The sequence below is a fragment of the Onychostoma macrolepis genome, chromosome 21 (assembly GCF_012432095.1).
Source record: "Onychostoma macrolepis isolate SWU-2019 chromosome 21, ASM1243209v1, whole genome shotgun sequence".
NCBI classification, from domain to species: domain Eukaryota; kingdom Metazoa; phylum Chordata; class Actinopteri; order Cypriniformes; family Cyprinidae; genus Onychostoma; species Onychostoma macrolepis.
The window spans coordinates 6,276,162-6,288,464 of record NC_081175.1 but is presented as its reverse complement, the minus strand read 5'-3'; the positions used below and the strand labels follow the sequence as shown (position 1 = coordinate 6,288,464).

Genomic DNA, 12,303 nt, shown 5'->3' with positions numbered 1-12,303 from the left:
AACAGAAAGAAAGAACTAACGAAAGAAAGTAGTAAGTGAACATTTGCCTACAAATATTTTTTTTCTTACAACACATTTGTCTATTAATTATATATGCAATGTTTACTACATATAGAAAAAAATTATGTATTACAATTAATGGTTCTATTTAAACACAAAACGCTCTATTTACTTAGTATGGAAAAGTGTTTAAAATATCTCTTCTTATATTAGAGAGATTTAGAGAGAGATCAATAGCTCAGTAATAGCAGAAGCTGACACTGCAATACTGTGAGGTTGGTGGGTGGGGCTTCAGAAATAACCACATACGGCATTGATTACAATATTGCATAAAAAGAAAACATTTTTTCTTTGCTTAGTATTTAATAAAGGATCACTGGTGTCAGGCATTCTGGACATAAAACAAGAACTGTCATCTCAGGCAGACAAGGTTATTCATGCATGCATGGGCATCCAACCAAGCCCTCAGCAGTGGTTAAGATAACAGTATGAACAATAAAGCCAATAGGAAAATTAGTATAACGCATAACCACAGTCCCTTTCCCACAGTATCAGTCCACAATGCATTATGGAAAAAAATGCACAGTGCTAAACATATAATGTCATATAAAAGTATAGTTATCCACTTGACAATCTGATCCTTTTAGCATAAAAGTATATCCCTGAGGGTTTGTGAAGCTTTCAAAACATTATAAACTAGAAAGAACTGAATTGATGGTATGTTTGTTTAATGAAAATGCAGTGATGGCATATTAATGAGGACAAAATAATCAAATAACGTCAAAGGATATGAGGAACTATGAACCACTTTTCACTAAATGTCTCAACTAAAGGTAAGGAATTCAACGTAAGGATTAGAGTGTCTCAATAAGAAATACACTTAACAACCAAATTCCTTCACAGAAGAATAACCTCCTATTAAAAGGTCCACCTAAAAAATTAAAATTCTGTCCTCATTTACTCACTCTCATATCATTCCAAGCCTGTATGTGTTTCTTTCTTCTGCAGAACACTAGAGAAGTTATTTTGAAGAACGCTGGCAACCAAACAATTTCCGTTTTTGCTGATTTCAATTGTATTTTTATCGTTCAATGGAAGTCAGCTGTGCGGTAACCAACATTCTTCAACATAGTTAATCATACAGGTTTGGAATGATGACAAAGTTGTCATTTTTGGTTGGACCATCCCTTTAAGGTTTCCATCTTGCCCACCGTGCTTCGGAGGTGTCTGATTTTTGAAACTCCTGACAAAATTGTCTTAAAAAGTTATACAAACACTTCTCGTTGGGAAGCATCGTCCTGAGGTACATGGCATTGCATGAGTGCTTCTACCCTCTCCATGTTGGCCAGAGTCGGGGAAAGGTCTGGAGTGCACGGTGAGGTTAAGAGAAAGTCACAGTCAAAGTTTGGGAAGGGCTCCAGGGTCAGGCCTCGACGGGCTTTGGCAGGGCGGTCAGGCCGGTTCTTCAGTTCCAGGATCAGCTCCATGGGGGTCTTTTGGAGCAGATGTGAATCAAACGGTGTGCCGTGGAAAAAGGTTTGCCGCTTGAAGCGTTCCAGTGTCCGAAGGCGACGTGCTGGAGTCTTACAAAGAAGCTGAGGAGAGGAAAGATTGGTTCAAATGATTAAATAAAAGGTTATTAGTATTGAGAAGGGATCTCAATGTCTCAAACTGTGCTCAGAGTGGCCAAGATCCCAGCAATCAAAAAGAGGTCAGCAATCAATAATCACAGGGACAATTAAAGGGACAATTGCCCCAAAATTGTTACGTGACGAAAAGTCTATCATCATTTACTCACTCTCATGTTGTTCCAAAACTGTATGATCTTCTGTGGAAGATATTTTCAGACATGTCTCAGAGTTTGTTGTCCATACAATTGAAGTCAATGGGCTTTAGTGTTGTTTGGTTCCCTTCAAACTAGGGTTTCACAGAAGAAAGGTTTGGAGGAACACAAGGGTGAATAAATGACGACAGATTTTTGGGGTGAACTATCCCTGGACATCTTAGATAATTTGGCTCCTTTTTATTCAGAGAATTTGATGAGACTTCAAACTGAAAGCTGATTTTCAGTTAGCAATTCTGAGCACAGTTGGAACAAATAATGACAGAATAATTTACTGTCCCCTTAAATTTAATTTTTTTTTTTTTTTTTAACTCTATACTCTTACTAAATGTAAACAATGATCTCATTTAAGTATTTATTAGTATTTATTTTTAGGAGATACTTTTGACTGGTACAATTTGAACAGTTTGACAAGTAAACCAGGTCTAGGCCTCACCTCTGTAAGCAGGAGAGCAAAAGGAGGAGAGAAGTTTTTTGGCATCTCATAAGGTAAGCTGCGTACTCTCCTCAGCATGCTACAGTGATCTGGCTCTGGAGACACAGGAAACTGAGACAAACATGGAGAGGGAGGGGGAGTTCAGAATGACTTGGCAGAAAAGACACATCTATATTCACACAGAAACACACAAACGTGTCTTTTTTTCCGACAATAGGCTGAAAACACAATGTGTTGGTGCAAATATACATGTATGTGCATTTGTCCTTACTTTTCCAGTGGCCAATGCAAAAAGAAGGATGCCGAGAGACCACCAATCAGCCGAGTGGTTGTAGGGACCACCGCTAAGGACTTCAGGAGCTGAAGAGACAGATTTCTTAAAAATCCTGTTTACATTCCACATATAGCTAGACATATAAATGTCCTTTCATTAGCTCAGCCATAAATATCATTAATGGCTCATTTTGCATTTTCAAGAGACTATTTATGTATATTATTCCACACAAGTCAAAGTAATCATTTATTTGTTTTCATTTCTTGTTTTATTATAGATTTACCCATGTATTGGATTGTCCCACAAATAGTGAAAGCCCTTCCTCCACGCTCAAGACGCCGGGACAAACCGAAGTCAGCCAGTCGTAGATGGCCTTTAATAAAATATCAACATTTGCATAGTAACACTAATAATTCATATTTTATATTATTTTATATAAAATGTATGATTAGATGGTTGTTTGATGTCATCTGAGTTTTATAAGCTTTGATATCATTTTCATTTTGACATTTTAACAAACAAATATTGAATTAATTGAAATATCACAATATGAAATTAGGGGATTGGATTATTTGTTTAATTGTTATTATGCTATCATGTTTGTGTAAATACTCTAGCTATATTCTTTGGCCTGGAAGCCTGAGGCTTGGATGTTCTGGAACATTCCATGTTTACAAGAAAAAAAACAGACACCTACTGCTCTCTACTGGCGGGACTACAAAACTCAGACTGCCTTACCCTGATCTGTTAGAAGGACATTCTCCATCTGTTAAAAAAATATAACAGAGAATGTTTTTAAGGCGTTTTAGAGTTCATATTCATTACCTAAGGTCATTAAATTAAAACATCATTACATTCAAAACACAGAATACCTTCACATCACGATGGATGATTGCACAATCATGAAGGAACCCTATAAAACATGATATTTAAAGTATTATTTTGATACATGACTTGAGCAAAAATTGCTTGGCATAAAATGTCCATGCTTTTTAATATTTTCTTTTAATTAAAGTGATTTTAGGTTGAAATAATTATATTATATTATAATATATATAAAATAAATATTATATTATATAAAATGTATATAGTATACACCACTGTTCAAATGTTTGGGGTCAATAAGATTTTTTGAAAAGACCTTAATACTTTAATTCAGCAAGGATGCAATAAATTAATCAAAAGAGTGTCAGTAAAGACATCTGGAATATTACAAAAGATTTATTTTTCAAATAATTGCAGTTTAAAAGGATCCTTAAAAAACAGTTTCAGCGGTTATCACAGTTTCAACAAAAATATTAAGCAACAGCAATAATAATAGTTGTTTCTTGATCACCAAATCAACATAATAAAACATATCAAGACTGGCTGCTAAAAATTCAGCTTGGTATCACAGGAATAAATTACATTTGAAAACATTTTCAAACAGAAAACAATTATTTTAAATTGTAACAATATTTCACAGCATTACAGTTTTCATTGATTTTTTGATCAAATAATTGAAGCCTAGGTGAACACAAAAGACTTGTTTCAAAAGCATTAAAAAAATCTTGTCATATAGATTTGCTTACCTAGAGCAGAACCTAATTCAGCAGCAAACACTTTTACCACATCCTCTCCAAACTGACCAATCATCACCCAGTATGTGTACAAGTCCCCTGTGCTGCAGTAATCACACACTAGAAAGGGAATAAACAGAAACGAACCATTTAAACAGCGCCCGAATGTGCAAATCCCAAATATAGACAAACACAAAAATCGAGCAGAGAAAACATCTGTCACTTGACCAGATTCATAATACATCAGTCAAGACCATCTGTTTCTAACAGTTATGGCCTCATCCAGACCATTGACTGGTAAAACATCATGGTCAGATGAAGTACAGAACACTTTGTGTTATAAAATAAGATCTTAAGCTTGATGTAAACAAATCCCAATAGAGATCTAGACTGAATTAAACGTGAAAACAGGAGTAAAACAGTGCAGGCTGTGAATGAAGGAATCAGGTGGTAATCAAAGGAAGTGACACAATCTTCATAACTTTAATTAGGAGAAAGCATTCAAGGGGTGAACATCAGTGGAAGAAGTAAACTGACTTTCACAAATGCAGTCAGGATCACTGGGAAATCAAACACTGGGGGGGGAAAGGACTTGAGGCTTAGATTGTGGAGCCTTAATAAGTGGGCCCAGATTGAATCTGTGGACTTTTTAGCATTTTCTACACTGATTTTGGGGGCGAACAATGTATTAAATTTATTATTTTATTGGTAACTGATAACATAATTAAATTTGGCTTATTATTTCTGCGTAAATCTGAGCACACAGACCCCGTATGGGCCTACTAATGAGAATTAATTGCAGTTTTTGTAACAAATATCTATCTATCTATCTATCTATCTATCTGAGGCTGCATGTCTTTAAACATTCAAGCTTCAAGTACTCAAGCTTTCTGGTCAGGCTTTCTCAAGCCAAAATTATTTAAGTTATTTTTGAACTACACAAGTTTGTCTAGATGAACCCATCTAGTTCAAAAGACTTTGGGTCACTTTACATGCTAATGATATATAACAACTTACTAGGACTAATTTGATTTTCAACTGCAGATGGTTGTTTAGCAAAAAATAGGCCATCGTGAAATCAGCACCATGTATAGCACCCATATTCTATACAACTGTGGTTCACAACTGGTCCTGCAGGGACATTTTGTACGTTTCTCTTATCTGACACACTCACTTCAGTTCAAAAAGTTCTCTGCTAAAAATGTGATGATCTCAATGTGCAGAGCAGTGGGTTTCCTGCAGTTGAGAACCACTGCTATACAACATGATTTGCTTTCATTCTTTGGAATTTGGGAACTCTATCTGATACTTTGTACACAGTGTGCCACACAGAATCAAACTAATTAAATAAAAGGTGGAGTGTTTTACACTTTCTCTTTTCCCAGCATTTGTTGAGCATTGTGACACAGCAGCATTTGCTTGAGCGATGGCTATGAATATGAAGAGAGATTATCTGTTTGGCAGGTGAGAGGAGTGTTTGGTAAAAATTGTTAGAAGAACAAACATTTTTACACTCTTCACCTTTAATTTCAATTTTTAAATAATTATTAGGCACATCAACTCTAAAATATAAACCTGTAAGCTTTTCAACATTGATCATTCACTAACAAAAGTTTGGGGTACTTTTTTAAAGGGTTAGTTCACCCAAAAATGAAAATTCTGTCATTAATTACTCACCCTCATGTTGTTCCAAACCCGTAAGACCTCCGTTCATCTTCGGAATACAAATCAAGATATTTTTTATGCATTCCGAGAGCTCTCTGACCCTCCCATAGACAGTGTCCTTACACGATCAAGGTCCAGAAACATAGCAAGGACATCGGTAAAATAATCCATGTGACATCAGGGGTTCAACTGTGATTTTACGAAGCTATGAGAATACGAAAAAGCTATGAGTGTGCGAAAAAAAAAAAAAGCGACTTTATTCGACAATTCGTCATTTTGGAGAGTATCCACTGAACGTAAACAGCGTATGCTGTTCTGTGTCAGCTGTGTCATGCGGATAAGCTGTTTACGTTCAGATCAAAGTGCAAACAACGCAGAAAACGTATCTGCGTGACGCAGCTGGCACAGAACAGCATATGTTATTTATGTTCAGTGGATACTCTCCAAAATGGCGAATTGTTGAATAAAGTCGCTATTTTTTTTCTTTTGCACACAAAAAGTATTCTCATAGCTGCGTAAAATCACGGTTGAACGCCTGATGTCACATGGATTATTTTATCGATGTCCTTGCTATGTTTCTGGACTTTGATCGTGTAAGGATCCTTGCTGTCTATGGAGGGTCAGAGAGCTCTCGGAATGCATCAAAAATATGTTTTACGGGTTTGGAACAACATGAGGGTGAGTAATTAATGACAGAATTTTCATTTTTGGGTGAACTATCCCTTTAAAGAAATGAATGCTTTAATTCAGCAAAGACACATTAAATTGATCAAAAGTCATTTTAATTCTTACAAAAAATAAATGCGGCTCTTTAGAACTTTTTATTCATCAAAGAATCCTGAAAAAATGTGTCATGGTTTTCTCAAAAATATTCTGCAGCACAACTGTTTTTAACACTGATAATAATAAAAAAAATGAGCACCAAATCAGCATATTCAAATGATTTATGAAAGATCATGTGACACTGGAGACTGGAATGATGGCTGCTGAAAATATTTTGAAAACAGCAATAATATGTCGCCGCCGATAGCATCATGCTTAGTGTGCCGACATATACAGTGCAACTGTGCTCACGGGGACCCGAATTCGATTCCCCTCTCGAGGTCCTATGCCGATCCCGCCCCCTCCTCTCCCTACCCAATACTTTCGTGTCATCTCTCCACTGTCCTGTCTGAATGATAAAGGAATAAAAACCATGAATAAAAATATCCCCACACTACTGTATTTTTGATCAAATAAACGCAGCCTGGTGAGCAAAAGAGACTTGAATAAACTTCAATGTATCATTTCGGATTTTATGTCCTCCTCACAGCTTCTCACAGAATAAAAAAAAGAGTTGAGGTGGAATAACAGTTTGTAGGAGCTCCAGGGAGGTTTTGTGTCAGGGCCACATGGCACTTGGTGTGAGGGAAGACTGATTTAGTGGTGGGAGAGGCAGGAGGAGAGTTGGGGCAGGGGTGCGTTCTGAATCACTCACTAATGTAGATGTGCCGCTGGGTCTGCCAGCAGTCCTGCAGGTCGTGGACAAAAGGGTGGTGGACCTGACGCTGCAAAGCAACAGTTACAACGCTTATACGCTTATACGCCTGACGCTGCAAACAAGAGCACAGGTACAGTGAGTCATAAACCTCTGAGGTTTTGAACTCGTCCTCTTCATGTACCAGGGTGATAAAGACACCTGCTTATATTCATCCTAGCTCTCTTCCAGTGAATTTGCATTTACTTCCTTCCTGTTGCTACTAAAACACAAAGCATCTCAATTTCCATAGTATTTACGACATAAGCTAGGAGTCAGTGGCTGTAAAAGATGACACAGACCATTAGACATGATAAAAATGAGGACATCATAGAACACCGAGGCTCACCTGGACTATTACTTCCTCCTTGGACTGCTCCAAAACTCCCAAGCGCAAAATCTCAGATTTTGGAATAACCTACATTAGACAAAAAAAAAAAACACAAATGGCAAATAAGCATTACTGTGTCACAATGACAGGCAGATTATTCTTCCTCGTGAAGAGGACCACTTCAAAGTTTAGGGTCAGTAAGATTTAGTTTTTTGTAAGAAATAGCCTATTTTTTTTTTCAGCAAGGATGCATAAATGTGTTTAAAAGTGACAATAAGGACATTTATAATGTTACAAAAGATTTCTTTTTCATGGTTTCCACAAAAACATTATGCAGCACAACATGTTTTTTGAGCATCAAATCAGATCATGTGACACTGAAGAAATGATGCTGAAAATTCAGCTTTGCATCACAAGATTAAATTACATTTTAAAATAATACAAAAATAGAAAACAGTTATTTTAAAATGTAATATTATGACATTATTACTGCTTTACTGTATTTTTGATCAAATAAATGCAGCCTTGGTGAGCATAAGAGACTTCAAAAACTGAAATTTTACAGACCCCAAACCTTTGAATGACAGTAAACAATAAGTACACATATATATAGAAACATATTTTTAAATGTGTAAAATTATGAAATTACAAAGAATTGTGAATGAGTGGGTGTATACAAGTTTTACCTTAACTGCATAGATCTTATGTTTCGACTTATCCTTAACCTTTAAAATGGGACCAAAAGATCCTTTTGCTATGTAACCCAGGACCTAGAGGTTGGACAATATGATAAAATAATGAGAAACAAATATATATACATATATGTATATATATATATATATAAATATAAAACAACAACTAAATAAGAAAATGCTGACTAACGAGTAAGCTTTTTTTCATCTTTTGTCCTTAGCGTCTCTCACCTGAAAATGTTCATGTCCTGGGACACTGCGATGGGGGAATTCGGGCAGAAACATGTTGATAAAACTTGGCAGACTCCATTCCATACGGAGTTTCTCAGGGCCTGGTAATGAGGAGACCAGGTGCTCAGGAATGGATGGCTCCTTGTCACAAATCATTCTATGTGATCCGATTCGTAATGGGTTGATTCGGCAAAGACCAGCTGGGAGAGAAATACCCACAGCAGAGAGAAATCCCCGCCATCTGGATATTTGTGACTGCTCCTCCGACCCTGTGTACTGCTGCGAATGAATGTCATTAAATAATAATTAAAGGGTTACTCATATTCCAGCGATGGCCTATTTTTGTTAACATGCTTATGGGTGTCTCTGTAACTGTGGATACTATTCTTTTATTTTAAATAATAATAAGAAACTGAATAAATAATGGGTTATAAACAACATACTTTAAGCAGAATTTTTTTAAATAAAATTTGGTCATTTAAAATGAACTGTTCTTCTGTCATGTCCCCACACCAGAGAGAATTATGAAAGAATAAATATGGACATTTTCAATTAATGTGAGTGAGTGTGCGAGAGACAGTGAGTGAATAAAATATCCTTCTGAAAAATATCACAGCAAATTGATTTCAAAGCCATGCTCGTGGAATTTTGGGACCAAAAATGTAAAAAGACGTTACAATGCAGTCCATGGCAACTGGAAGTATTAATAGTGTCATTACCGCAACATAAATGGCTGTGGTGAAATGAACAGTGTGCAGTGGTAATGATGAATTTATGAAAAACAGATATGTACAGTCAGTTTGAGATACACTGAATATTCTATAAATTCCAATGCACATTTAAAATGTTTTTAAATAAAAAATATCAAGTCAAAACTGCCCATAGTCAAGGAATCATCCTAATACTCATATTAATTAAACTAGATGACACGCTTTTCCCTTGGCTTTTGTTTTTAGTCAAATACACACAAATGTAAAATGGCTCTTGTAATTATTGTGCTTGCAGAAAACATAACTATGTATTTATTAACTATAAACAGGGGTGCACATAAGTGGTACGCAGGTCCGCATGCGCGACCAAAATTAAAAATGCGCTGAGTAAATAAGTTCTGACAGCGCATTTGCGTACTGACACGGTTAACGGCTGTTAATGCACAATTACCATTTTAGATCGACAAACTGTACTGTATAAGATTTCTATTCAAACTGAAAGCATAATCTAGGCTACCCGCTGCCGTTTTCAAAGCTAAACTGACATTTCATTCACTGACGTTCTTCCATCAGCAGCGCTAAACCCGGAAGCGCATAATACTTACTTGCCGGCAACCCGCCAAAATAAAAGCTCGCTGATTTTACGTTTGAAAAATAAAAATAATGATAATAATAAAAAATAATAATACAAATATTAACATAATATTAAATATTATACTAAATAAAGTGCAATAATATTATTATCAGTATTATTTATAGTTATATTTTATGGGTCACACTACATCATGCCATGGCCCGTGTGAGGACCAAACCAAATCTCCAGGTTCTCATATGAGAACCAGGCTGAAAAACTTATGTGCACCCCTGACTATAAATATGTATTTAAACTAAATGTAACGACCTACTTAAAAAAAACACTGTCTCATTAGCTTCTCTCTAGCTGCATAGAAAATAAATATAATACAAATTTTTATATAGCCTAACATACTTTTTTTATTTAATTAAATATGACCTATTAAGATTTAACTTCTAAAAATAAACATGCATTGCTTAACTCTTAACAAGTATAGATCAAACATGAAAGTAACACATGCCACAATCAGCAACCATCCAGAGCACAGCCTGTACACAATGTTTCCAACTCTTCTCACCACTCTTACCAAGAAAATAATATAAAGAACTAACCTTGCTGTTTTTGCTAGCATCGGCACCCATCACATTTGTCGTTTGTGTGAAATGTTAGTTGAATCTTATATACTGCTCATCCATGTTGTCGCTTGTAGTTTCAGTGGCAGTGAGTGACAGAGCACTACCACCAACGTGCATTACTGTTATAATCGCTCGAATATGGACAGGACAAGAGCTTTTACATTATGTCTCACACTGAACTATGCAGGCGAACTCATCTTCTACCGAAGCGTTGTCAGTCTGACAGATATGGCGACAAAAACAAGATAATCTCCGATAGCGTCGAAGAACACTGCGCAGCCTCCCACGTTTCTGTCACCCAATCGGATTTCTTGGCGAGTTGTTAGACCACGCCCACTTCAGCGCCCACTCGAAACTGTATCAGGAGCTCAATTATTTACATCCAGTGATGATACATACGTTATTATGAATCATAATAAAAAATATAATTTATTTGTGCTCCGGGAGTGTTCTGGACAGTGTTATTTTATCACTGAGGTATTACTATAGTTTTTATTAATATTCTTAAATCGTTTTTTAATATTTTAAGTTTTATCGTTAGTATTGTTTTTTTTTAAGTCTACATAGTTTTATAGTTATTGATAGCACATCAAGTTAAAACTATGAGACATATAAAACAATGTTTTTATAATGTATATTTTATTTTAGTTTTAGTTAAGTAATGCTATTAATGCTGGTTCTGGATTATTTCTCATTTTTGTCAGATTATACTGACAAAAACATACACACACAGAGTGTATCACATGTCATGTGACAGCTGATCTTTTCAGCATCAGTGGGTTACGTAAAACAAGGGATTGGATTATCTCATAAACAGTGTTGTTGCAGAATGCACAGTTGACTGAATTCATGGTAACATATAAACCTTCATTACTTTTAATTCTGCCTGACATTATTTCTGATTTATTATTTAGACATTTTGAAAATTTGCCAGTCTTGTCTGAATTTTTTTATTTATTTTTAAATAAATTGTGCAGTGCCCTTTTTATGCAGAGGCAATGTGATTTTGGCTTCATGACAAAATACATACAAGAAACGTGCACAGTTTTAAAATATGGTACTTTGACAAATAATATACATGTTTCTCGCAGTCTTAATGACAGTTTAGCTTTAACTATTCTCTTTCTGCCCCTATTTTTCTTGTTCGCAAATACACATACATACACCTCAAATGTCTTTAGAATAATGGATTAGAAACAGTAGCTGCACAATTGCCCATAATGCATGAATGATAATGCTGAGAGCTACACTGAAATCAGTGTAACCATATGTGGCTCCTTAGGTGAGGCTTTTCAAAAAGAAAAATAAATGCTAAAAAATAATTAGGTACCTTTTCTCTCTTTTTTTTTTCTGCAAATAATATGTAGCCTAGGCTAATGTATAATGTAATAAGTAATCAAGATTCAAGGCCTATACAGTATGCTAACTTTTATTTAGGCTACTCTTGTTATTTCATTTCAATATTTAAATTATACACTAAAAGTCCAGTATATAAATATCTAAATGTAAATATAATCATAAACAAATGCTTTATTATACATATTGTGATATAAGACATTTCTACAATCTGTAATTATGACATTAAAGGTGCACTAGGTGATTGTCTTCAGAAACATTTTTTGTTATGCCGGTTGAAAGTTTCTTCACATGTATTTATATATTCTGTGGAAGGCGTAGGACCAAGAAATGTTATGTAATATGCCATGTATATGTTATAATTTAAGAATCTATCTCATGACCCCTTTACAGCTACTCCACTGTAAAGTTGTATATTTAAACTACTTATAGATCACTGAGAAAAACAATTAGGCTAATGAAAATTAAACAAACCCAGTTA

The 12,303-nt window shown here is 35.3% G+C and overlaps 1 protein-coding gene across 3 annotated transcripts; it reads right to left on the bottom strand.

Annotated features, from left to right (window-relative positions):
* Window positions 1–317: 317 nt before the first annotated feature.
* rskrb (ribosomal protein S6 kinase related b) lies at window positions 318–10,754 on the bottom strand. 3 transcript variants are annotated; one of them, XM_058757866.1, is made up of 12 exons: window positions 10,443–10,754; window positions 8,548–8,826; window positions 8,311–8,394; window positions 7,643–7,711; window positions 7,255–7,324; window positions 4,125–4,232; window positions 3,426–3,466; window positions 3,292–3,319; window positions 2,837–2,926; window positions 2,551–2,639; window positions 2,280–2,390; window positions 318–1,595 (listed from the first exon to the last, which is right to left on the bottom strand). In XM_058757866.1, the coding sequence occupies exons 1-12, from the start codon at window positions 10,470–10,472 to the stop codon at window positions 1,266–1,268; spliced, it is 1,329 nt and encodes a 442-aa protein (XP_058613849.1). In that variant the 5' UTR covers window positions 10,473–10,754; the 3' UTR covers window positions 318–1,265. The 3 variants fall into 3 exon arrangements, with proteins under 3 accessions (XP_058613849.1, XP_058613851.1, XP_058613850.1); XM_058757868.1 differs by lacking the exon at window positions 10,443–10,754 and adding an exon at window positions 9,803–9,825; XM_058757867.1 differs by lacking the exon at window positions 10,443–10,754 and adding an exon at window positions 9,709–9,790.
* Between the last annotated feature and the right edge of the window lie 1,549 nt (window positions 10,755–12,303).